Below are 27,691 nucleotides of genomic sequence, written 5' to 3' on the forward strand. Positions count from 1 at the left end.
GATTCACGTGTTAATGTAAGTTAAGGAAGTAGGTGGACTGAATTTCCATCTAGTCAATATGTACGAATTGTTTTGATCCTCAGATGACTTCATGTTTTTTTCATTATAACTTTGGAAGATTTCATCAGTCTACCTGACTAAAACAAAAGCACCTAAGATAGCTTTAGGAAATGAAAATCACTTCTCCCACTAACTGATGCATTTTGTACCATCCTACAAGATGAAAAACCAATCTAGTAAAAGGCCTGCAGTAAGAGAAGGAGCTTTGAAGTCATTTGAACCTTCTATTCTGTACTGGAATTCCTTCTACAGCATTCTTGACTCATGGTCAACCATCTGGGCCTCTATTCAAACAAGTCTAGTAACTTTGTGACGCTACCTACCCCACTGAAGGACAATTCTTGTTAGGTTTTTGTTTACTGAACTTAAATCTGTTTCATGTAACATTAAACAACATCCACCCACTGGAATACTTCATATTAAGTCTCTTCATTTTTTTTTTTTTTTTTACATTTGCCCCTCAAATACCTGAGAAGCATCATGTCTTCTATTTTCCAGGCTAAGCATCCCTGTTTTCTTCAACTATTCTTCATTCAACATGGTTTCTAAAGCCTTCGCAAGGCTCAGTGCCTACTTCTGAATGCATTCCAGTTCATCAGTGTCCTTCAGAACTGGAATAATTTTTTGGCTTAACAATAATCTGGATTCTGCCTCTTTTATGACACATGGCTGAATCTAGTAAATGTTGTCCTTGTCTTACCTGATACTACTACGTAAAGATAATGAAAAAGAATGGTTATTTCAGGATACTCAGAAAGGTAAGGAAAAGCTATATTTAAATTCCTAAATATGAATCTAGAAGAAAAATGGAACTCCACATGAAAACTTTACAGAAAAAGATGAGGGAAAGATAGTTTATACTGATGGTGTGTGGAGAGACAAACAGGAATTTTACAATCTACTCAAAGACATGTAAAACACAAAACTCAAAGAATCTTGCCAGTGCAATCCTAAACAAATGTCTAATCATAGATTTCTGAGTCAGCATTTGATGAAAAGGGCTCACTAATCTTTCAAAATGGAGAGTTATACCTACATTTTCCCACTTAAATTATGCTATAATGTAGTATTCTGATGTTTCAATGTCATGAATTAAAAAATGAGGATTATAGAGAGTAGACACTGCTGCATTACAAATGATTTTTAAAATGCAAATATTAGAGACTTAGTTGAAGGCACAAAGGAATCAAGAAAAATCAGAGGCTAACTTAAGCTAAAACAGTGAAGAAATTTTCTGGTGATTTTGTAATCTTCCAAATGGTAGCCAACTTCCCCTCTGGAATCATAAAAAACAGACGAGACAAAGCATATAGTAGCAACCAAGTGAAACCCAACCATTAAGAAATGAATAAAACAGTAAATTTTTTTCTCTTTTCCTTCTTTCTACTCTCATTTCCCTTTTCTTTTAATTTCAAATTTTCAAGCAAAACACATATTTTAAGTTTTTACTTATTCTATTTATTTTCTATTTATTTATTTATTTTTACACCTACAGTACCTGGTCTTCCTAGGCGGTCTCCCATTCAAGTACTTACCAGGCCCAACCCTGCTTAGCTTCCAAGATCAGAGCTTGTTCAGGGTGGCATGGCCCTAGACCATATTTTAAGTTTTTAAAACCAAATGCCATAATCACAACCATTTTCTTATAGAACTGATTCTGGTTAACAACATTACCAAATACACCAATGATTATCAATTGTCAAAGAATTAAGATGAAAAAGATAACTTTAATAAACATAACTAATATGTCTTTAATGATTAAGAAGGCACTTCATAACATTTAAGGTCTCAAGAACATCATCATTACCTACTATGTGTGTTATTTTCTATATTTTTCATAGCCCCTTACAAACAAAATGCTTGTGGAATCACTGTTCACTTTTCAGAATTTATATAAAGGGGAGATTACAGAGAAAAGCCTATATCTGTGATAGTGAGAATTGTTAGGAAGAGAATCAGACATTCTAAGAAGAAACTAAAAGTAGAAGTCTAATAAAAGTGAAATTCTCATTTGATTTCAACTCTTTAAAATGGTATAATTGACATTATTTGGTCATTTGGGACAAAGCTATAATGTTTTCTAGAAAAGTCTTCCCTACTGCTTTGTGTTGGTTTGCTTCGATTAATATATAACTTATGACTGATTAGGCTTATCTAACATTATAGCAACCTTAAAAGGTACTTTTGCCATAATGGTAGAAAAAACTGTTAATACTAAGAGATAAGAGGAATGAGTAAACTTGAATGGCCAACGTTTTATTACTTTAATTGGTTGAGGCATTTTAAGCAATGCCTCTTACCAATTACTTTAATTGGTAAGAGGCATTGCTTAAAAAAAAAAAAAAAAAAAAATTAAGCCTAGGGGCAGTAGGTACCTGATGCAGAGAGGATATTCATTTGCTTTTAGCAATTACTATATAACATACATTCTAGGCCAAGAGTTGACTAGAAATGATATAGCTAGCAAATATCCCACCATAATAATTACAATAAATTGCAAGGTTAGTTAATTTAAAAGATGCTTATTAGTAAAACTTCAAAGAAAGTCGTATAATGATCTAGTGAGTAATGTTTCCTTAAGAACACTGTCCATCACAACATCTGGCCTGTCTGATTCCTTAGAAATCATCTACATGGCATATCATGTGGCAAGGGCGTGGAAAGCCCAAGCTTACTGAGTTGCCTGCTACTGAGATACTTCTGAGGAATCAGAACATTGCAGCCCCACGTGTTGTACAGATCTGACTTAGAAAGGAGAACAGGGTGACGACAACACATTTTTAAGCTTTCAAAATAATGTATGAATTTCTCAAAAGCAAAGTAGAAGCTTTAAAAAATCTTCCATGAGGAGCAGAAAGTACAAAGCCTAAAAAGAAAAATGAGAAAAACTTAAAAGACTTTACCCATTTACTGTATTTCAAAGGTCCTGTGAATCCCATGGCCTCTATTATCTTTGTGAAGGCACCAACCTTCTCCTCAACAGGCTGTGGAGAATCCTTGGTAGTAGAAAGCTATTTAACAAAAAAGAAGGGGACCAAAATTAGTTGCAAAAAAAAATTTTTTTAAAGAATACTTTTGTTTCTCATTAGATCTAAGGGCATCTTTATTGCTTAGATTTTTTTTTTCACCTAGAATTTTTAATTCTTATTTTTCTGGTCATCTTGTCACTCAGTGCAAACATACTTGGAACTCTAATAGATGTCCTCTACATTTCAGAACAAGATACACCCATCTCACTGACCACTTGCCTATGAACCCATGTCTAGGAAATGATAGATTTTGGGTATCAGAATAAAAGTTCTATAAAAAAAGAGTACTTTTAAAATGAAATCTTGTGTATGGCCACGCTACCCTGAACAAGCCCAACCCCATCTGATCTCAAAAGCTAAGCAGGGTCAGGCCTGGTTAGTACTTGGATGGGAGACGACCTAGGAAGACCAGGTGCTGTAGGCATAAAAAATAAAAAAATAAGGGATTGTAAGCTTGTAATCTGTGAGGTCAACCAAGGGTTGTCTCGCCTAAAAAAATAAATTAAATAAATAGATAAATAAATAGATAGATAGATAAAAATAAAATGAAATCTTGAACCCTATTTCCCAAAGAACAATTCTGAGAAGAATGATCTGTTTACTGACATACCAGGAAAAGGAAAAAAAAAAGACTGTTGGAAAGCAGTCAAATAAACACTAGATAAATGTTTTTTAACTCTTGCATTTTTCAGTATAACAAATTTTACTAACAACTATAGAAGATATGAGTCTTGCAGTTTACAAATAACTCCAAGGAAAATTCTGTTCTAATGCTAAGCCTCTCCAAATGAAGGCAGATTATATAACTAATAAGAAATTCTCTAAAAGTTAAATATTACTTCATGATTAATATGCAAAAAAAGGTAATAAAGACTTCTTTCTCTAAAGTGTCTTCTAGGTAAGACAATACAATAGAAGAAATACAGGACATGGGATCAGAAGCCCTAGGTTCAAATATCCAGTTGGTATGTCACTTACCATCTTTATGACCTTGGGCAAGTCACTTCATTTCCGTTAGCCTCATCTTCTGCACTAGATAAAATTACTTTCCTCAACCAGCTAACAATTTTGCTGATATTCAAATATGAACACCTACGTGAAAGCTCTCTGTTAACATAGAAAGCACTAATTCTCACCTTATTTGTAGTGTGATACTTCCTACTCAGCTGCATGTCCATTCCAGGAATCTGTTCTGATCCACCACATACTAGGGACTGGCACATCTGGAGCCACTTGGAGATTTTAAAAAAAAAACAACAGATGTAAGTAACACTGAGCATTCACTTAGAGGGTTAATCTAAGCAGAGCTGCCTCAAAGTATAAAGAATATAGAATCTTTCCAAACTTGCTTAACCCAGTTCCTGGTGATCTGATCACCAAGAGAATCCGATATTGGCACTTAGAATGTTGTTGGGTATATGGTAGGTGCTCAATAAATATCTGTTGAATACTTGAATAAATAAAAGGATTTGGCTCTGGAAACCTGGAACTAAATAAATCTGAGTCTACTCTAAGAACCAGAATTGCAATAAATACCTATTTAAACCTTGGTAGCAGTGCTGTATATGGCGGGGGGCGGAGGGGAAGAGACAAAAACTTTAACAACAATCCATTTTAAGTTTAAAACCTGCTTCTGCTACTTGCAAGCTAAGTGGTCACAAGCAGGTTACTGAACCTCAGTTGCAATGAGGATTAAAGGAAATACAGTAATCCCCCTTATCTGTGGTTTCATGTTCAGTAATGCAGTGCTTGTGTTTAAGTAACCTTTATTTTACTTAATAAAGGCCTCAAAGCACAAGAGTAGTGATGCTGGCATTTCAGACATGCCAAAGAAAGTCGTAAAGTGCTTCCTTTAAGTGAAAAAGTGATTAAAATACAATATTTTGAGAGACCACATTCATATAACTTTTATTACAGCATATTGTTATAATTGTTCTATTTTATTGTTAGTTATTGTTAATCTCTTACTATGCCTAATTTATATATTAAACTTTATCGCAGATATGTATGTAGAGGGAAAAAACAGGGTCGGTACTATCAGCAGTTTCAGGCATCCACTGAGGATGCTGGAATGTATGCCCCATGGAAAGGAGAGGACTTCTGTATATGTAAAATGTCTTTTACGAAATAGTCAATAAATAACAGAAGCTTCTGTTATCACCACCATCACTGTTCAGATTAGAATTGCCCTCCTTTTATGTTCACACATTTCACTTGAAAGCATTATGGCAATAACAAAATTATTTACAATTATTATGTGCCAGGTACTATGCTAAGTGCCTTACATATATTACCTTATTCAATCTTCACCATAACCTTATTAGGTTGGTATTATTATAATCAAAACATAATTTTAGAAATAAATTCCAAAGGAAAAAAACTACATGTAAGAGATCCTCATTGTAGAGTGAATATAGGTAAAACTGGAGGAAAAGTCCAATAAATTAAGGTACTCAATGGAAAATCAGGTAACCATTAAGATTTTTTAATAGATTTTATTTTTTTAAAGCAGTTTTAGGTTCACAGCAAATATGAGCAGGAAGCTACAGAGAGTTCCCATATATCCACTCCCCCCCACACGCACAACATCCCCTACTATCTGCATCCTCCACCAGAGTGGTATATTTGTCACAATCAGTGAACCTACATGGACACATTGTTATCACTCAAGATCCATAGTTTCATTAGAGATTATTGTTTTTAGCAACATAAAAAAACATATAATATGTATAAAATTATAAGTAAAAACATAAATGTATATGGGCAAGTCTGGAAAGGAACACACTGAAGTGAAAGTTATTTTGTTAAGTTAGTAAAATTATGGAAGAGTTTAAGAATCTAGTTTCTAAATTCTCAGTAATGTTATATTACTTTTATAATAAAAAAGGGTGAGAAGGGGACAGGAGAAGGGTTAACCCTTCAATTATGGTTTAGTCCAAGAAGAGATGAGACACATGAAATGAAAATGACTTTTTCGTTAGTCCTAATGAAGGAAAAACTGAATTTCTAATTGTCGAGAGTTACTATTTATTTTTCTTTCTAAACAAGGATATTAAAAGTCAGGATTCTTCTGGTCAGTCTCAAGGACATTTATGCTTTAATCCATAGGTATCATGAAGGCTTTATAAAACACAAACCAAACACAGAACACCTCCCATTACATCACATACATCAATTTAATGGTTCATCTAGAACATAAATAACTTAAATGAGTTCAAAAAACACAACCAACAGCAATTTTCAGCTTTTGGGTGAGTTCTATTAGATTACATGATCTTTCTCTTCCCCCATAACTCCAGGAACCTATGGATTCCTTCTGTAACTGTCTCACCAACTGCTGTATCTCTGTCCTACCATTATTTATGAGTTAACATTTAACACTACACTGAACTACTGAAGTACCTAGGTATCTAGTACCAAGGACAAGATCTAGTTTCCCTATACCTATGTACAAATCTATAAGCACATGCATTTACTTTTTTGTACCCCCACATCCCCCCAAAAAGATTCCCTTTGACCTTTAAGATATCATTTTCTCTTTGTTTAAATTAAAAAGATATCAATAAATAACTTTCTGTGAAAGAGGAAAAAATACCCTGAAATACTTAAATATCACTTTTTTAAAGAGGCCTTCTCTGACCATTTTATCTAAAATAATTTCTTATCATCCCATTATTCTCTAGTATAGCAGTAGCCTGTTCATGTCACTCACAGTACTCATTACAATGTACAAGAATATTTTTATTTATGTACTTTCTTATTTTCTATCACCACTACCAAAAAGATCCATGAAGGGACAAACTAGGTATATTAACAATCAAGTACAACACATGGTACATGGAAAACTCTCAAATATTTGTTGTATGAACAAACCAAACCACCTGTATGGTTATTTACTATTTCTTTCCTGTCCTTATTCACCCACAAGCTATACATACATTTTTCACTCATCCAACCCCTATAAAATACTATGGATATGTCAGCTTTTATAGTAGGTTTTAGAACACAAACAGAATTCCTATCCTCAAACAGCTCATGATCTTGTGAAGATAAAGAAGACTCACTACCCAAGAAACAGAACCAAATATCACATTTTAAAATGCTTAAAGATCGCCTACCACACACACAATGTGTTAGCAAGGATCTATAACAACTAGAACTCTCACACACTGTTGGTGGGAGGGTAAAATAGTACAATCATTTTGGAAAATTATTTGGCAGTATCTACTGAAGTTGAATGTATGCACATCCTATATGACTCAGTAATTCCATTTCCAAGTATACATACCAACAGAAACGCGTACAAGAATGTTCATAGCAGCACTATAATACAAGCTCAAATTGAAAACAATCCAAATATCCATCAACAGAAGAATGGATAAATGAATTGTGGTATATATCCATATAATAAAACACTGTATGACAATGAGAATGAATAAACTATTAAGAGCAACATGAAAGCATTTCTAAAACAAAGTTGAATGAAAGCAGTCTAACATAAGACAGTACATTACCATATGTATAAATGGCAATACTACTCTATGGTGTTCAAAGTGAAGACCATGGTCAACCTTGGTTAGGGGTAGCAACTACAAGAGGACCAAGGAGGCTTTTGGGGTTCTATTTCTTGCCCCGAATGCTGGTTACGTTCACTTTGTAATAATTCATTGAGCTGTACTTAAGATTTATGCCTTTTTCTGTATTTTTCATATACTTTAATAAAATGTACAAAAATGCTTAAAGATGTGGAATAGGCAGTATAAACAACAGAAATTTAGAGATGGAAGAGAATGACTTAGAGTCATCAGAAAAGACTCCACAGAGAAGCCTTAAGAAGTGGGTAAGAAAGAGAGGATGAGTGAGGAGGCAGAGGTAAGCATGGTATAAATGAAAAGAGAAAAACATGGGAGTTAGAAGACTTGGGCTGAAGCACTAGCTCTTCCTATCTCATAAACATATGTTGAGAACCAAATAAAATAATGTATGTGAAAGTCTGTGTAAACTATAATGCATAATATAAGTGTAAAGACCTATTCTAGACAACTCCAATGATAAACTCTTTTGCAGGCAGTGCCTTGTTAAAAAATATATAAGATTTTGCCCTTATTTTTTGCTTTTGGTTCTGAAACTGAAGAGACCTAGGAGAGGACGGAAGGGAAAAGGTGAGGAGGGGAGGGGAGAGGAAGGAAGAGGAGGGGAAGGGAGGGGAAGGGAGGGGAGGGGAGGGGAGAGGAAAGGAAGGGGAAGGATAGGAAAGGAAAAGAAAGGGAAAAGAAAAGAGAGAAAAAAGGGAAGAGAAGGACTCAAGCAAGCCTTGAATATCATAGGTATGTCTGATCCTTTTAGCAAAACTATAAGTTCCACCATGGTACAATCTACCTTATACTTCTTTAATTTTCTGACCCAACACTCAATACCATTCTGGGCATGGAGTTGACACTCAATAAAAACTAGGTGGATTGTTTTAAAAAAAATTTTTTTTTAATCCAGAAGGACAATCTGGAGAAGGTCCAGAAAAGAACCACAAGAATGATCAAAGAAATGAATAAAAGGTGTTAGTGGAAAGGTTAAAATGAATTAAGGCTGTTTAGCTTGGAGAAAAAGCAACTGAAGAACTAAGGAGTAACTCAGAATAATAACACTTGAGCTGGAAGAAATCTCAAAGATCTAAGTCCAACCTTTTCATTTCACAAATGAGGAAACTAAGACCCAGGGAGAGGTCGCAACATGCTTAAGATAGTTTTAGCACCAATTATTTTTTAATAAGTTTTTTAGTAAGTTTCAATTTATATAGTGAAGAGAACATAAATAGCATCAAAAATACTATTTACAAATTACTGAAGATCTCCTATGTGCCCAGCACCTATACTCTTAATGTTTTACTATGTTTATCTCACAACAACCTTGCAAAACAGATATTTTTTCCCATTTTAGAAATGAAAGTTCACTAAGGGGTAGAATATACACTCAGAGCTATCTTCTTTACCCTGTATCAAGTAGCTTTCAAAAACCCAAGTAGGGTTTAATAACATCGGTTCATGCATACTTAACAACCAGATCTTGATTTCTAAAGATTCTAAATATCATTCTCCAAGAAAAAGAATCAGAGCTCTTCAAAGAAATTATTGAATCCAGGGCTAGAGGCAAAGAAAAAACAATATGAACCTGAAATATCTTGTTGTGCCAGGAAATAAGAAAGTGTTCAAAAAATGATGAAGGCATGTAGAAAGAAACTTGAAGGGGTTCCTAAGAGCCAAATCTGGAAAAATTTAATCAACAAAATAAATAATGAGAATAATGGATTATAACTCATAGAAGAAAATAAATATCCATAACTCTTACTAATATAAACAATTGAATAAATAAATGGGGAAGAAGTGACAGCTCTTTCTTACAGAATTCCAAGCAATAAATGTCGTAATGATAGAAACAAAAAATCACCATCAAGCATATACCACAGTGATGATTGTTGCAGTCAAGAATCCATCAACAGAATTACTATATGATGCAGCAATCCCACTTCTGGGTATATATTCAAAAGAATTTAAAGTAGGATCTCGAAGAGATATTTGCACACTATGTTCGTTGCAGTATTATTCACAATAGCCAAGATGTAGAAGAGAACCCAAATGTCCACCAAGAGATAAATGGATAAAGAAAATGTGTTATATACATATAATGGAATATTTATGCAGCCTTAAAAAAAGAAGGAAACCCTATTATATGTAACATGGTTGGAACTTAAGGACAAAATGCTAAGCCACAAATGAGTCACAAAAGGACAAATACTGTATGATTCCACTCATATGTAGTATATAAAGTAGTCAAAATCACAGAAGCAGAAAGTAAAAAGGTAGTTGACAAGTGGAGGGGGGTAGTGTTTAATGGGTACAGAGTTTTACAAAATGAAAGAGTTCTAGAGATCTGTTGTACAATAATGTGAATATCCTTTACAGTACTGAACTATATACTTAAAAATGGTTAAGGTGGTAACTTTAATGTTAGGTGTTTTTTACCACAATTTTAAAATTAATTTAATATTATACATCATTAAAAAAAAGAACCATCAATGGATGCTAAAGGTAGTGAGCAAAAGTATGATGAGAAACAGAATATCTGCATAGTCTCAAAGTAACTTCTCACAAAATGCTAATTACAAAGGGAAAAATGGTAACTTTATAGTAGGGAAACCTGATAGGCACCAATTTAATAACCAACTGATTAAAGTTAACGTCACCAGTAATAAGACATAATAGTATCAGGTATTCCCTGATATGATGCTCTGAGAAAGGAATAACCTTTGCCAAAAATGTATAACCTCAATCTAATTATAAGAAAATATTAGACAAACCCAAATTGAAAGATCAAAAAGGGACATTAGCGGAAAAAAAAACTAGTAAAACTGGGAAAAGGTGTAAAGATTAGTGAATTGCACTATGATTATATGTAATGTTAATATGAGAGGAAGCTAGATGAAGGGTATATGGGAACTCTACTATTTTCATAACTTTCCGGTAGGTTTAAATTATTTCAAAATAATTTTTTTTTAAAAAGTAGAGTCATCAAAATACGACAGAACTTCAAGAGGTTATTTAGAAAAGACAAAGATAAAAAAACAATGTCCTTAGCTTTTTGAAAATAATATAATAGCATTTGACACTACCTTAGAGATCATCTGATACTATCACTCCTCCAATGAAGAATTCTTTTATGTCATGTCCTTAACATACAGTCTTCCAACCACTGTCTGAATATTTCCAGTAAGAGTAAATTTACTATGTCAAAATGCAGCACACACATTCCATTACACCACAATTCTAATTAACAAAAAGTTCTTCCTCATTCTTAGCCAAATTTGCCTCCCTGTCAGACACGTACCTGAGAATGTCATCCTAAGGCAAAGGTTTCCAACCAAGGGTCCTCAAAGATGGGAATATGTGCCAGGGTGGTACAGTCAATAATGACAGAATGTTCAGTTTATTACATTAGCTAAAATTACATCTTGTTAGCATGAAAAAAAAGACCCTAAGTTATTTACATGAGTGCTTTGCTATAACACTGTTCCGGAACCTAATACAGTACCTGGTACATATTAGGTACTCTAGAGATTCATATAATGAATTCCTCCCCCTTCATCATCTGTGTACATACAAACAACATATTATTTGGAACTATATGATAAATTCTATTAAAATTTTCCAATGCATAAAAAGTAACAGAGCATAGCCCAACTCTAAAAAGAAATAGCTGCCTGATGACCCAAATAGATGCCTTTTTTGAATAGGCATAGTCTTCATTCATTCAGCATACATTAGTGCCTAGCTTAGCGAGAAGCCCAGGAAATACAGGGACAAACAAGACATGTCTTTACAAGGGCAAGGCATACATACTAGTTGGAGGGAGTTACTCTATATTTTAAATATTTTTAATATATTCTATTTATATAAATTATATAAATATGTATACAGATGCTCCTTGATTTATGATGGGGTTACAATCCAATAAAACCACTTTTAGTAGAAAATGCATTTAATACACCTAACCTATTGAACATCATAGCTTAGCCTGGCCTACCTTAAACATGCTCACAATGCTCACATTAGCCTACAGTTGGGCAAAATCATCAAACACAATGAATACAATATAGAGTATCAGTTGTTTACCCTTGATATCAGTTGTTTACCCTTGTGATCACATGGCTGACTGGAAGCTGCAGCTCAGTGCCACTGCTCAGCATCACGAGAGTATTATACCACATATCTCTAGCCCAGGAAAACATAAAAATTCAGAATTAAAGTATGGTTTCTAATGAATGCATATTGTTTTTGCACCATTGTAATGTCAAAAAATCCTAAGTCGAATCACTGTAAATCGGGGACCATTTGTAATTGTATCAAAAATAATTTTTTAACTGCAGCAAATATGGAAAAGAAAGTTAATGGCTACAGAAAAATAAATTGGTAAGAAAAATAAATTCCCAGTAAAAAATTTGTGAAATGATATAAAATAAGCACACAATTTTCCCAATCTAGAATACAACTACAAACAGAAATAACTGTTTAACCCTGAAAGATAAAGAAATGCAAAGCAAAACAAGGTAACATTTTCTACCCAATTAGTTTAATTTAAAAAAAAAAACTCAATTTAGGGGAGGTAATGATGAAACACTAGGTATATATACAATGCTGATGGTAATATAAATTAAAACAACTTTTGGGGAAAGGAAACTGCTCATACCTTTTGACCTAGGGTATACTCTCAAAGGAATTAATCTTTAATAAATAAAATAAGAAAAACTATATATCAAAAAATAGGAACTACATTAAAGCCTATAATGGCAATAAAATTCAGAAATAATTTTAATATCAAACAAAGGCTAATTACATGTAGCTATTTAACAATTATGAAATCTACCTAGCAACATGAATAATGTCTGCTCTAATAAGTGAAAAGGCACCAGAACATAAAATTTTGTAAGGAATCTAAGGAAAAAATTAGTGTACACACACACACACACACACACACACTGAAAAAGAACCAGCAGATGTTTTCGGGTTTGAGGTGATGAGTGATTTTTATGTCCTTTATTACTAAATTATTTGTACAATTAATAAAACCAGGAGGAAAAAACTCTCAAGGAAGGTCTAAGGTAAACTACATTATAAAGAATCATGTGGTCAATGGTAAACTGAGGCCTCAAATAATTGTCCTTTGCATTTTATGTTCATAAAAAGAAAAAATAAGAAGAAACATTTCTTACCCCAAATAAAAGTGCCTACAAAAAGAAAACTGAAGAAAAAGTTAACTCTGGGATGAATATCTGGAAACACTCCCAATAGTAAAAATCATCAGACTGTAGCATGGTATCCTAGGCTAAGTTCCACTGCTTGGGTATTTAGAAGTAACGCCCTAGACACCATACTGTAGGAATCAGTCCTGAGCTGACACCACAGAGACCCAGAATTGGTCTCATGAGGTTTTTCCATAACACAATTTCGTTGGCTAATCTATAAATACATGACATTTGCACATAAACACTAAGGTTTTCACACCAACCAAAAGAACAACAAACCTTACCTGGGAAGTGCCAGACAGAGCCCTGCCCCACTGTCCCTGTGTAGTAGACACAGGTACCAATTGGCTGCATACTGGAACCCACTGGGAGATGCTAATCCGATTCCTCTAGAGAAAAATAAACAGTTCATCAAAAGTCAATATCAGACTCCATATGTAGAAGGCAAAGAGCATATCTAAGTTTAGAAATTCTGCCAGAACGGGGGACATGAACAGAGAACATCCAAAACAGGACCAGGATCAAGCCTCCCCATGCTTATTTCTTCATAGATAAGATGTACCTCTGTCTATTCCCGATCCATGGATTAAAAAATTCTAGTAATAGTTGACTCTAGCAGGGGGACATGAGAACAAAATAAGCAGACTTCAGGCATTTTACAATTAAATCATCATCTAAATTCTTGTTTGCAATGCCTTTTTATAAACACTAATTTATCTGATCTTCACAGAATCCCTCTATAGTAAGCCATGCTGGGATTACAATCATCCCCAAAAGGATGAAAAAACTAGGGCTGAACTTTTTAGGGTGGGAAAACACACTTAGGCAACTTGATTTCCAAGACAAAAAAAAAAAGAGATTAAATGGCTAAACTATGACTGTGGTTCAATTTTTCCCTCAGATATTACTTACATCAGAAAGGTCTCTGGGCCAAAGTGAAAGGCTAGGCTGGAGAAAGGAGACCCTCTATCTCACTAAATGAAAAGCCTGCTTCATTTTATGATCCTGAAATTCATTACACTATATAAATGGCATAAATATATACGGCACTGAAAATCTCTATTCTGGAAACCAATTCTGGGGGATCCGAGGGTTTCTTTCACTTGATCTGTAGACCTTATAGGGTCATAATGAGGACTGGATACACAAATTATTTGAAAACAATCTTCCAAGCATAAACTACAATACTAGGAGTCAAAGATATGGATTCCAGTTTAAACTCAGTTACTCTAATATGTCCTTTACATGTAATTTAACCTCTACAACGCTGTTTCCTCATAGCAATTTTTAGTAATACTTATGAGCACATATTATGTGTCAAGCACTTTCTTAGGTATTTTACTTATATGAACTCAATTAAACTTCGCAATCACCACGTAAAGACCTAAATATATGATTATCCCATTTACATAAATAAAGAAACTGAGGTATGGATAAGTAACTTCCCTGGGTCACACAGTTAATAAATGGCTGAGTTAGGATTTGAACCCAGGCAGCGCAAACAACTCCAGGATCCATAGACATTTATGGGATGAAAGGGGTCAAGAGAATATCTACAAAGAACCTTCTAGCTCTAAGACCTAATCTTGAACAAATTAAACTATAGCATAGTCTTGTGGAAAGAGCCATGTAATTGGAATCTAAAGCACTGATTTGATTCTTGGCTCCACTGTTAGTAAGCTACAAGCCTTTGTCTTTGCCTCTTCTACAAAATAACAAAAAATTCCTGCTTCTCAGGATTTAAGAAAAATCAACAAATGTATCTTGCAGTATGTCCAATTCAATAAATATTAAGTTGAATCTGAATCTCCATTTCTTTATGAATAGGTAAGAAGGGGCAAGGGTGAGGTTAAAATTTTAAACCCAGAGATGCTTTCTGAAGTGTCTCACAGTTCTAAAACCGTGTAACTGTTTCTAATAGGCCACTCAAATGAAAAGATTAAAAACATTTCAAATGAAAAGATTAAAAACATTTTCTTTTGGCTGAGGTTTGATCTGTTGGAATGGTTTTCAAATGAGAGACAGTTACTGGCTTTTTGTTTACTAACGGTGACTGGTTTACTAGAATCATTCAATGTCAGATGTTCCCTTCCTAAAAATGTAAATATGGAATGAGATGAAACTTCTGCAGATTCAGGCACAAAGAAGAAAAAAAAAGTAAGAGAAAATTAGCAGTAGGAACAATGAAAACCTTTGGAAATTTTTCTGAAGAATTTCATCATATTTTTTCCAATGTCAACAAAATTTTTCTCTGTAATTTTGGTTCTACTTGGTCTTACGCCAATATTTTAAATCAGTTCTTATTAGAAGAAAGGAGCAATCAACTCTGTTCTTTCCTTCTCCAACCCTACAACAACAAAGCTTGTCCAAACCCTTAATTGAAATTGTTGAGGTGTAACAGAAAGGGTGTTTGAATTCCAAGCCTGCCATGAAATAGCTGTGTGACCCTGAACTAGTTACTCAATTCTCTGGGTCTCCATTTTCTGTATGTAAAGTAGGAATAATAAAAGCTACCTCACAGTAGTGTTCCCAGGATCATTTGTAAAAGCATTTTGATAACAGTAAAACACACACAAAGGCATCATTATTGTTATTAACAATCATTACTGAATTAGGTAAGTAGGTGCCTCTTTCTCCAGCAAGAGTAGCAGCAAGAATCATTTTCTTAAAATATTATTTGAACCTGGAACTCTCTTTTCAAAAGCTTGCAGTGGGCCCATGTACCTTTTTAAACTTACACACCTGATCTCTAACTGAACCCCTCCAGACTCATCAATATACTGACATACCCTGCCCTGTACTCTCCACTCAGCAAGCAATTCCAAAACCTACCTCCACTCCACACAAACTAATCCCCCTTGCAGACAGTTCCTCTGAAACTCTCATCTTCATTCCTACCCAAATCATGAGCTCATTTATTTCAAGGAATCTCCCCAGACTCCAGGTTCTGGTTCTACTGACTCTGGTTCTTTTTCCTTTCCAACTCTTTCAAGACTTCATTTATAAGTATAAATCTGTGGAAGTATGTATCTCCCTCTTATAGGTACTAATTCATTAGGCCTATAACAATTAGCAAACCTCAACTACTCCAAAGTTCAGAAAAACATTTATAGCCATTTCCAATTAAAATTATTACTTCTAACTTAAGATAAAATATACGCTATTACTAAGTGGGAAACAGTTTTACAGTTTTTCTGCTTCACCAACACTTCAAAACCAAAATTTTAAAGATAAGTTTCATGTTTTCCTCTCCTAGGCACATTGTAAATTGAGGGTGATTTTACATTTATATTTCAAAATATTCTGAGAGCCTCTTTTTTTTTTTTTTTTAAACTATGTTTTAATCAATCCACTAACTAGTCTGTTTCTGCATGTGGTTTCTAAGATACATAGCATTTTCCTTGGCTCATTCATGAGTTTCAAAAGACTTTACAAGTAGTCAATTCTTCTATTCTCCATAGTTATGTTTAATAAAGCAGGGGTCTTCAACCCCTGGGCCGTGGACCAGTACCAGTCTGTGACCTGTTAGGAGCCAGGCCACACTGCTGGAGGTGAGTGGCAGGCAAGTGAGCAAAACTCATCTGTATTTGCAGCTGCTCCCCAGAGCTAGTATCACCGCCTCAGCTCCACCTCAGATTATTGGGCATTAAATTCTCATAGGAGCACCGGTCCCTGGTGCCAAAAGGTTGGGGACTACTGTTATAAAGTGATCACATGTAGCAACCAGACTAAATAACAATATTCAGTAAAGGTAACCAGTCTTCTTTATTGGAGAAAAGTTGACTCCTGAATGAGATAGATATTCCTCAAAGCCTTATTCACAAAGAACTGGCATTATTCGATCTGTCTAGCAGTTCCTTGGAAGACTCCATTTGCAAAGCTGTCTCCAAACTTCCCCAGTGTGAAAAATGTTTTCCCCAGAAGCACTGATTGAAAACAAATAGAGGCAATTGTTTAAATTCATGGCTGGCTGCCTGAGGCAGTGGATAATACTTGGGGGAAATAACAAGCTAACCAAAAAACCTTAAAAAGAAAAACAGGGGAATGAGATGTTCATAAGGGCTTTGAAAAGCTCTAACATATTCTTGGGAATCTGAAGGCCATGCACAAGCACAGGGCTGTGCACATGCCCAGAGCTGTGCACATAAACAGGAAAGACCTAAGAATGTGCATTAGATGAACCTCTAGTTAATCTTAGGGATCTGCTCAAGTAGGAAGTGAAGATTAAGGTAGAGGTGTCAAATGACTAGCAGAATGTTAAAGGCATGCCCCAACATGCACACAGCCCCTCAGCAAAAACTGGGAGACTCACTAGTTCCATGCATTTATGGATATCTCCAACCAAGCATTACTTGACCACCAAACTAACTGAGCAGAGACTACTCCCAAAATATATATATATACAAACTTTACAGAATTCAGAAAAGTCACTAAACAGAAAAACAATAACAAACTATGAGAAAGAAAAGAACTGATTTTCAGAGTTTCACATTATATTATTTGAAGTGTCTAGTTTTCAACAACAACAACAAAATAATGAAACACGTAAATAAAAAAGCATTGTCCATACATTGAGGGATAAAAGAAATCAACAGAAACTGTCCCTGAGGTAGCCCGGACATTAGACAAACTAGAACAAAGATTTTGAACCAGCTATTTTAAATAATTAAGATCTAAAGGAAACCATGTCTAAAGAACTATAGCAAAGTATGAGAATGATATCTCACTAATAGAGAATATCAATAAAGAGAAATTATAAAAAATAAAAGTAAAATTCTGGAGCTGGAAAGAACAATAAACAAAATGAACATTTCACTAGAAGGGTGCAACAGCAGATTTGAGCAGAAAAAATAATCAGTGACCCTGAAGAAGAGTCAATTCAGATTATCCAGCCTGAAAAACAGAAAGAAAAAAGAATGAAGAAAATGTAACAGCGCATCAGAGACCTATGGGATACCACCAAACATATACATAAAATGGGAGTCTCAGAAGGAAAGAAGAGAAAGGGGCAGAAAAAAATATTTAATGAAATATTGGCAGAAAGCATACCAAATTTAATGAAAAACATCAATCTATAAAATCCAAGAAATTCAACTAACTTCAGGTAGGAGAAATGCGACAGATCTACAAATAGACATATCATCAAGTAGGTGAAAGACAATAACAAAGACAGTATTTTGAAAGCAGCAAGAGAAACCACTCATCTTTTACAAGAGATCCTCGATTACATTAACAGCTAATATCTCTTCAGAAACCATGGAGACCAGAGGCAATGAGATGAAATATTCAAAATGCTCGAAGGGGTGAAGATTGTCACACAAAATTTCTATATCCAGCAAAACTATCACTCAAAAAATGAAGGGAAAATTAAGACTTTCTAGATAAACAAAACCTGAGAAAATCTTTCAATAGCAGACCTGCCCTACGACAAAGACTAAGGGGAGACTTTCGGGCTAAAATAAGATCTTTGTCACTACAGGGACTCAAATCCACATGAATAAATTAAGTGAAATGGTAATTATTTAAATAAATAAAAAATATAATATAAAAGTATTTTTGTTTGTAATTATTTATTTTTAATTTAAAAGACAATTGAATAAAGAATTATAAATCTATGTTGATGGGCACACAATCTATAAAGATGTAATCTGAATGACAATGACACAAAGGAGGAAAGGAATGACACTATACAGAATCAAAGTTTTTATATATTATTGAAATCAAGTTGGTAATAATCCAAATTAGATTGTTATAAATTAAGATGTTAGTTGTAATCCCCAGGGCAAATACTAAAAAAATAACAAAAAGTAACAGTAAAATCTTACACTATACATAAAAATTAACTCAAAATGGATCAAAGACCTAAACATAAGACCTAAAACTATGAAACTTTTAGAATAAAACATAAGGGAAAATCTTCATGACACTGGATTTGGCAATGTTTCTTAGATATGACACCAAAAGCAAAGGCAACAAAATTAAGAATAGTTAAGTTGGACTTCATCAAAATTAAAATTTTTTGTGCATCAAAGAACACTATCAACAAAGTGAAAAGGCAACCAACCTATGAAATGGGAGAAAATATTTTCAAACCATGTATCTGATAAGGGATTGATATCCAGAATATATAAAGGACTACAACTCAACAACAAAACAAACAACTTGATTAAAAATTGGGCAAAGGACTTAAGTACATTTCTTCTAAGATATACAATGGCAAACTAGTATATGAAATATACTCAACATCACTAATCATTAGTGAAATGTAAATCAAAACTACAATATCGCCTCATATCCATGAAGATGGCAACTATGGATAAAAGAAAATAACGAGTGTTAGCAAAGATGTGGAAAACTGGAATCCTTGTACTTTATGGTGAGAATGTAAAATGATGCAGCTGCTATGAAAAACGGAATGGTGATTGCTCAAAAAATTAAACACAGAATTATCATACACTCCAATAATTCCATTACTTACTTTATACTCAAAGGAAGTAAAAACAGGGACTTGAACAAATATTTGTACACCTGTGTTCATGGTAGCACTATTTCACAATAGCCAAAAGGCTGAGTAACCCAAGTGCTCACTGATAGATGAATGAATAAAATGTAATATATACACACAACTGAAATACTAGTTAGCCTTACAAAGGATATTCCAACACAGACCACAATACGGATGAATCTTGAGGACATAGTGCTAAGTGAAATAAGCCAGTCACAAAAAGACAGTATGATTCTACTTATATGAGATACTATAGTCGTCAAAATCATAAAGACAGGAAGTAGAATGGTGGTTGCCTGGAGCTGAGTAGAGGGGACCATGGGGATTTATCATTTAATAGGTACAGAATTTCAGTTTTGCAAGATGAAAAGAGTTCTGTGGGTGATGGTGGTGACGGTGGCACAACAATGTGAATGCATTTAATACTACTGAACTGTATACTTAAAAATGCTTAAAATGATAAATTTTATGTTATGTGTATAATTTTTTTTTAAATAGGGAGTGGCTTTCTGCAATTTCTACTACTGTTAAAGAAAAGCAAAGCTGGTCACTAATGGTCGGAACAACTCATAAAACTATTAGCAAGTTCTGTCTCAAATGTCCAGTTCCGCTGCTAGAGCTACTCAACAATAGCAGTGTTATAGTTTCCACCATCTTCCCAAACATTTCATTGGATAAAGGGAAAAAAACTGGCCAACAAGACAGAAAGAGGAAAAAGTAAAGGGAGACTAATGAGATTGTTTTGGGAATACTACCTCCCTGTGGTTCAATATTATTATCTGTAAAAGGGGGGAAATAATAGTGCTTACCTTTCCAAAGAGCTGTTGTAAGGATTAAGAAATTCCACATATATAAAATATTCAAAAGTGCTTAGCACATTGGTAAGTGCCCTATAAATTTTAGCTATCAATATTATTGCTCAAGAAATCTCAATATCTTGCTTCAACTGCAACCTTTATGTCATATCTCTCTCTCTCTCTCTCTCTCTCTCTCTCTCCCCCTCCCCCGCCACCACCCACTCCCCAAATATCACCTCTTCAGCTGCTTTAAAAAAAAAAAATCTTCTCCAGCTAGATACTCTCAGTGGACACTGTTATTAATTCACAGTCATCAAAGCCAGACCTGGGACTCACCATTAGACTCCTCCCTCTTCCTCACACCTAACGTCTAACCTCTCATCAAGCCCTGTAAGACTCTATCCTTCAAATATTTACTGAGCAGCAATCAAGGGTACTGCATTTTGCTAGGCTGACAAATACAAGAAGTAATAAGACTGGTCTTTGTAAGCCATACGTAAAAAGATTAGAAACAGGAGTGTAAAATAACTCAAATGATACCCAGAGGCAGGAATAGGAAGGGTCTGCTATGAAAAACAATGTCCTTGACCCAGTTTTGATGGACTTGCTAAAATTATAAACTCTTCCATCCTTCCATAATCAGGAACTAAGCTCTGTATCCTCCCAACCTTTTCCTTTCTCCTTTAATTCCTAGAGGTCATAGTATGCTAGAAGGATCGGAACTGAATCACAAGAGGAGCAGTAGTTTCTCATATCAGTATTAAGAAGCCTAGTAATTCTTCCTTACTTCATTTAACAAATAGTTACTGAACACCTATTATATGCCAGACACTGTGCTAGGCAAAGTGAAAACGACAGATATGAACGTGGTTCTTGTGCAACTTTCCACTTAAAAATCTCTAACAGTATTTCATTTAACTGTAGTTAACACTTGACTGATACCTGAAACAAACTCAGAGAACACCAGAATCCAAAGGGACTGCAGATTAACGTCCTCGTTTTTCACATAGGGACCCTGAGGTCCGAAAGAGACTTGCCCAAGGTCTGTGAATCGGTGACAGAACTAGGACTAGAACCTAGGTCTCCCGAAACTCCAATCAGTGCCCAACCTGCTGTCTCTCCCTGAAGGGACACGGTCACAGGCGGTGACTGAGGAAAATCAAACTTCATCAAATTTAGGTCCGATGTCAGTTTCCCTCTCCTCGAAAGTGGGAGAAGCTACAGCCAAACAGAGGGTAGAGGTTGGAAGCTGCCTCAGTTTCCCCACAGAGAGGCCGCACAATCCCGCTGCCGCACAGGCTCCCCTCCTGCACTTCCCTCCAGTTTCTCCCACCCCACCCAGCTCGACTCCAACCCCAGGGCCCGGCGGCCGACTGTACAAAACTACTCCTTCACTCACAAGGACTCGCACCAGCAACGCCATGTTCCTCAACAACCATTTCCGGGTGAAGGGCGGGCTTCCGGAGTCCCCGCGGCCGCCACCCCTTCACCAGTTCGTCCTTTCGCCGGCGGGTGCCCGGCAACGGCGGCGCAGGCGCACAGAGACGGCAGCGCGCACGAGCGCGCGCTTTCCCCGCTATGCGCGAGGCTCCTCAGGCGCGCGCCTCCCGCCCTCTCTGGTCTATGCGAGGAACGTCATAGAGGCGTGAGTCCTCTTCGAAACCCAGGTCCTTCCTACCTCTGACCTTGGGGTTTTCATAGCGCTCTCCTTAACCCCCACGTCACCCTACTCGGGCTCACTGCTCGGCGCCCCTTCGTCAGAGCCCCTCCTTCCCAGACTCTACCCCAAGTTTCACCTTTTCACTGCGCCCCTTTTCACTGGGCTTGAAAGGAACAGGATCTTGGGGAATCCCAACTTTACGGGGTTCCTAAAAAGAGTCTGAGAAGAGATAGTAGAGGAACACGGGACACAGCTGAGTCCTTAAAGTCAGGGCAAGAGGACGGTCACATGCTGACCTGAGGCCTGAAAAGGAAGGAACTTTGGGGATTTCTGGTTGTTTGGTTGTTTAATGGAAACATCTTTGAGAATTGATAGGAAATTATTGTAAGGATGAAGATACAGAAGAAAGAACCAAGGAGTTCTTTGAGGAGGTGGGAGAAAACGGCCTTAACTAAAGGACCTCTCCCATTGTACCCCAAGAGCAGTAGAGGAGAGAAGGTGTCAGTGCCCCTGGGGTTGACTAGAAACAGAGGGATAGGATGTTGAAGGACTTCCTTTTCATTCAGTCAGCAAAGACTCATTGAATGTTCAGTAAGTGCTGGACACCACGAGTGTGGATACCAGCTTCTTGGAGTTCATAGACTGGTGAGGGAGGCACAGAAATTCTAGTAAGCCAATGAAAATATAAAATAATTAAAAATTGTGGTAAGCGCTATGAAGAAAATAACTAGAGAATAATATGGGAAATCAGATTTTAGGCAATGTAGCCAGGTAAGGCCTCTCTGAGGAAGTGACATGTAAGTTGCAATCCAAAGGATAAGAAAGAACTATCCATGGGAAGTGACTTTGAACATGCTATTTTATGAGCAAATATTGGAAGGATGAAAGAGGGAAAGAAGATTCCAGGACAAGAGTCCTAAGACGGGCAGGAACAGGGGTGTCTTCAAGAATCCAAAGACCAGTGTGGTTTTGAAATTAATTTTAACTAAAGAGATTATTAAGAAATAGGCAAAGACTAAATTATGCAAGGACTTCTAGATGATGCCTGGATTTTATTCTAAGTACAGCCATTGGAGGCTATTCAGAAGGGGAAGGCTAACTGGTTCATGTTTAAGAAGCTGACTTTGACTACTGTTTGTAGAATAGATCAGACGGTTAAATCTGAAAATGGAAGAAAACCAATTAGGCTAATGGTTGCTGAACACTAATGATTTTAGTATATAAATTATTGTTTTTATACAGAATATAAAGGTTTTCCTAATTAATCTTCCATATGCAGGATTTTATAAATGAAATGAAGATGCTTTCTGCACTCAAGTGGATAGCTTACATGTGCAGTATTGAAAAACAATGCTTCTACACATAAGACAAGTGGCAACACATATTAAAAAAGGATAAGGGAAACAATCAGATTCGAGAAGCAAATGTTATTCAAAAACACTGCAAATTTAAGACCAAGTGAATAATTCACACAAGACAATGAACTAAGATGTTAGAGAAAAGAAAGAAGATTGATATTTAATTTCCTTTCTGATGGCTTCTATTTTCTCTGTGAACTAGCGGGGGACAGTTTTTCTACTCAGAGGAATGCAGATGGTATGAGGTTGTAGTTTAGAAGAGTGGAGAAAGCTTAAAGTTTAACAATGAAAAAAAAAGGACCAGTGAAACATGGAGGATCAAATTGAAATCGATGATTCTTCACTTTTTAAATTTTGATTTATTAATTCATTTTAAATTGAAAGGTGATGTATGATTACATTCTCTTTCCTAAAAATTAGCATGTTACAGATAAAGCTACCTTTTACCACAACCTTGAATTCCAACCCCTCCCACTCTCTCTAAAAAAAGAATTTCTGTCCTTAATGCTTTCATGTACATATACGTATTCCCTTAGAAAATATATCATTCTGGTTAGTATGGGGTTTTTTATTATTTAATTGACAACATTCCTATGTATTATTTTGCCGCTTCCTTTTTTTACTCAACAGTTTATTGTTTTAATTCTGTATATGGTGCTTTCTCTAGATCTAGTTCATTTCCTTTTAACAGCTGTTCTATCATATGACAGTTGGCAGATATTTTCCTTTTCTTTTATTCCTATGACCAATGTTTTCATGAATATTCTTGTACGCTTAAGAACAAAATTTTTAATGGCACCAATATACTTCTGTGTAATTTTTCTTCAAAATCTTTTGCTAGGACGTGGTTCCATAGTGTAGCAGTTAGCACGTCTGCTTTACACGCAGAAGGTCCTGGGTTCATGCCCCAGTGGAGCCATAATCTGTGTGGTCTACAGCCATGCCACCCTGAACAAGCCCGATGTCTGATCTCAGAAGCTAAGCAGGGTCAAGCCTGGTTAATACTTGGATGGGGACCACCTAGGAAGACCAGGTGCTATAGGCATAAATAATAATAAATAATCTTTGGCTAACCTGGGATTAGCAGAAGAGAGAGCTGATAGTTGGACTCAATAAAAGATTAAGCTTTCTCCAGGTTATGGAGTGAATGTCAGCAGCACAAAGAAGGTGATGATATTGTCAAGAAAAATGTTCAAGTGATAGGCCAAGAGATCTGTGTAGTGAAAGATATAAAGAGAGGAAAAGGCTGTTAGGAAAGAAGAGGGGGCAAATGAACAAAAGAAAATATACCAAGCAAAATTGAGTGAGAGCTCAAAAGACGAGAGAAATGTGGCCAGTGAGATTTTTTAATTTAAGGTTTTAGGGTGAGACTTGTTCTGGATGATAAAAAAATGCAGGGGTGACTACGAAAGAAAGAGGCTGAAGTGAAGTGGAAGTGAAAATCCCTGGGGTGGATGCTTTCAAAGAACTGATGGGTTGTTTATACAGACATTTAGGTTGCCTAGAATGATGGCTAGATTTGAAATGAAGAGGCATATACTATGTCTTATGCCAAAGTTTATGATAAACAAGAGTGTCCATGAGGTTGGTAGTAGCATGAACATAGAGCATGAGTCTTAAAGGAGCAGCAAATAGAGGGATAATGGCTTGAAAATGGTATTGGAAAACAAATGGATAAAGACTGTTGGTCCTTAATAGAGGGTATAGAATAACAACAAGCAACAGCCTGGAGAAGGAAGCCTACAGGAGAAAGAATATTCAAAGAAGGCCACGTTTCAGTAAGGCAGAAAGTAGAAAGAATTTTCTGGGAACAGACTGAGGATATAAACAAGTTTATCGTGGAACCCAAGGGGATTGTAGTTTCTGTAAGGCCCCTCGCAGTGCTTCTTCCCCTGCTCCTCCGCCTTCACTCCCCAGGGCTGCTCAGCTTCTCTCCACTTCCAGAGCTCATCAGCTCCTTGTCCCCTAAACACTCAGCCTGAAGCCCCAGTGGTTTCCATTTTTCTCCCAAAGCTCCCTCTCCTTCTCTACATTTCATCTTTCTCTTTATACTGCCTCTACCCCTCAGAATTCCCATTCTTCCTTATAGACACCACATGGAAATTCAGTCATTCATTTCAAATATATATTTGCTGAGCACTTACCATGATCCAGTCTCAGATCTAGATGCTGAAGATACAATGGAGAATAAAACAAAGTGTGTGCTGGTACAGGTGTGAAAATCACTGGAAGGGTACACAAGAAACAGTAGTGGTGGTTATAGTTGTTGATTCTGAGGAGGAGGGCTGGAGAACCAAGAGGTTAGGTATGGAAGCTAAACATACTTTTCATTATATATCCTTTTGTCTTATTTGAAGTTTGTACCATATTTATGTAATTATCTTTAAAACTGAAATACAAACATTGAAGTCACTCAAAATCTTATTCTGAAAAAAATTTTACTCATTGGCTTTATGGAAAATACAAAGAAGTAGATTTGGTCCTTGCTTTCAAGTATATTACAATCAGAGGGGTATAATACATATTCACAATTTTTTTTTAATTCAAAAGACTAAAGTTGGACTCCTATCTCACACCATATGGAAAATTAACTCAAAATGAAACATAGACCTTAATGTAAGAAGTAAACAATAAAGCTCTTAAAAGAAAACATAAGACTAAATCTTCATGACCTTGTATTAGGCAAAGCTTTCTTAGATACAATATCAAAAGCACAGATAACAAAAGAAAAAAACAGATAAATTAGACTACATAAACATGTAAACTTTTGCTCGTCAAAAGCTATCATCAAGAAAATGAAAAGATATGGAATGGGAGAAAATATTTGCAAATCATATATCTGATAAGGGACTTGTTCCAGAATATATAAAGAACTTATAACTCAATAATAAAAAAAAAATAAACACTCAATTTAAAATGGGCAAAAGATTTAAATAGCCATTTCTCCAAAGAAGATATACAAATGGTCAATAAGCTAATGAAAAGATGATCGACATCATTAACCATTAGGGAAACACACACACACAATGAGATAACACGCTCCCTGGATGGTTATAATCAAGCAAACATGCAATACAAAGTGCTGGCAAAGATGTAAAAAAAAAACTCGATCTCTCAACCACAGCTGATGGGAATGTAAAATGGTACAGCTGCTGTGGAAAATAGTCTCGCTGTTCCTCAGAATGATACACATAAAATTACCATATGACCCAGTGATTCCATTCCTGGGTATATATTCAAGATAAATTAAAACATATGTCCACACAAAAACTTGTATATGAATGTTCATCACAGCATTATTCACATTAGCCAAAAAGTGGAAATAACCTAAATATTCATCAACTGATGACTGGCTAAATAAAATGCGGCATATTCAGAAATTGGATAATTATACAGCAATAAAAAAGAATGAATTGATACATGCTACAACATGGATGACCCTACAAACATGCTAAGTGAATGAAGTTAATCACAAGAGACTATGTATTGTATGAGTACGATTCCGTGTCTATGAAGTGTCCACTTACTCCCATGACCAATTAATTCCTGGACCTCATTACAAGAATTATTTTAATTCTGATATTTTTCATTTGTGCCATTTTGTGCTCTCACCATCTTATTATTTAAGCTTTCATTCATTACTCCTAGTACACCTGTCATTCTACCCCATTGAGACCACCAGCCTTCTTCTTAACTCTTCTCTTTATAGTCTGTCAACCCTCTCCACTCTTTTCTCCTTCTCCTATCTAGCTCAGACTATATAGTCTATTACTTTGTTATCTTGCTAGTATTAACTTCTTTGCTCAAATATCTTTCTATCCTGCCCACCTAGAAAGACCCCAACACTGTATTGTTCATGTATTCCATACCTGCATCTAGATTATTGAGTACTATTGGAGAAAATCATGCAAAGGCATATTGGCACCACTAAGTATGATTACCATCCTCCACTATGCTCAATCTTGCCCCCTTCTACAAAACTACTATTTATAACTGTAGATTCTTAGGGCTGCCATAAGAGAAAACACACACACACACACACACACACACACACACACACACCAGGTGGCTTAAAACAATGGAAATGTATTGTTTAAGAGTTCTAGAGGCCAGAAGTCCCAAATCAAGGAGTTGGTAGGACCATGCTCTATCTGAAGGCTCTAGTGGAGTATCTTTTCTTGCCTCTTCCTAGCTTCTGGCATTTACCAACAATCCTTTCGTTTCTTGCTTTAGCTGCCTAACTCCAATCTACCTCTGTCATCACACAGCCTTCATGCTGTGTGTCTGTCTCTGTGTCTTTTCTTCTAAGAACCCCAGTCATATTGGATCTGGCCAACTCTAATGACGTTATCTTAATCTGATTACATCTGCAAAGACCTTTTTTTTCCCAAATAAGGTCATATTCACAGGTCTGGGGGTCATGACTTTAACATATCTTTTTGAGAGACACAATTCAACCCATAACAAGAACCTTTTCCACATTCCTCAA

The 27,691-nt window shown here is 35.7% G+C and overlaps 1 protein-coding gene and 1 pseudogene across 3 annotated transcripts in view; one reads left to right on the top strand and one right to left on the bottom strand.

The window, feature by feature from the left end:
- The window catches only part of LOC102880450 (ubiquinol-cytochrome-c reductase complex assembly factor 1), an 85,669-nt gene extending 63,951 nt beyond the window's left edge, over positions 1 to 21,718 (bottom strand). For 2 of the 3 annotated variants that reach the window (XM_015597253.2, XM_006921751.3), the window contains exons 1-4: positions 21,584 to 21,715; positions 13,167 to 13,271; positions 4,226 to 4,321; positions 2,964 to 3,071 (exon numbers count right to left, since the gene is read on the bottom strand). In XM_015597253.2, the coding sequence (XP_015452739.1) occupies positions 2,964 to 3,071; positions 4,226 to 4,321; positions 13,167 to 13,271; positions 21,584 to 21,607 (333 nt within the window). In that variant the 5' untranslated portion in view covers positions 21,608 to 21,715. Of the gene's footprint in view, positions 1 to 2,963; positions 3,072 to 4,225; positions 4,322 to 13,166; positions 13,272 to 21,583 lie in introns of all 3 variants that reach the window. The other variant, XM_006921752.3, reaches the window with a different exon arrangement.
- LOC112471301 lies at positions 3,395 to 3,513 on the top strand (annotated as a pseudogene).
- Positions 21,719 to 27,691: the final 5,973 nt, after the last annotated feature.

This window comes from Pteropus alecto, unplaced genomic scaffold (genome assembly GCF_000325575.1).
Source record: "Pteropus alecto unplaced genomic scaffold, ASM32557v1 scaffold45, whole genome shotgun sequence".
Taxonomy (NCBI): domain Eukaryota; kingdom Metazoa; phylum Chordata; class Mammalia; order Chiroptera; family Pteropodidae; genus Pteropus; species Pteropus alecto.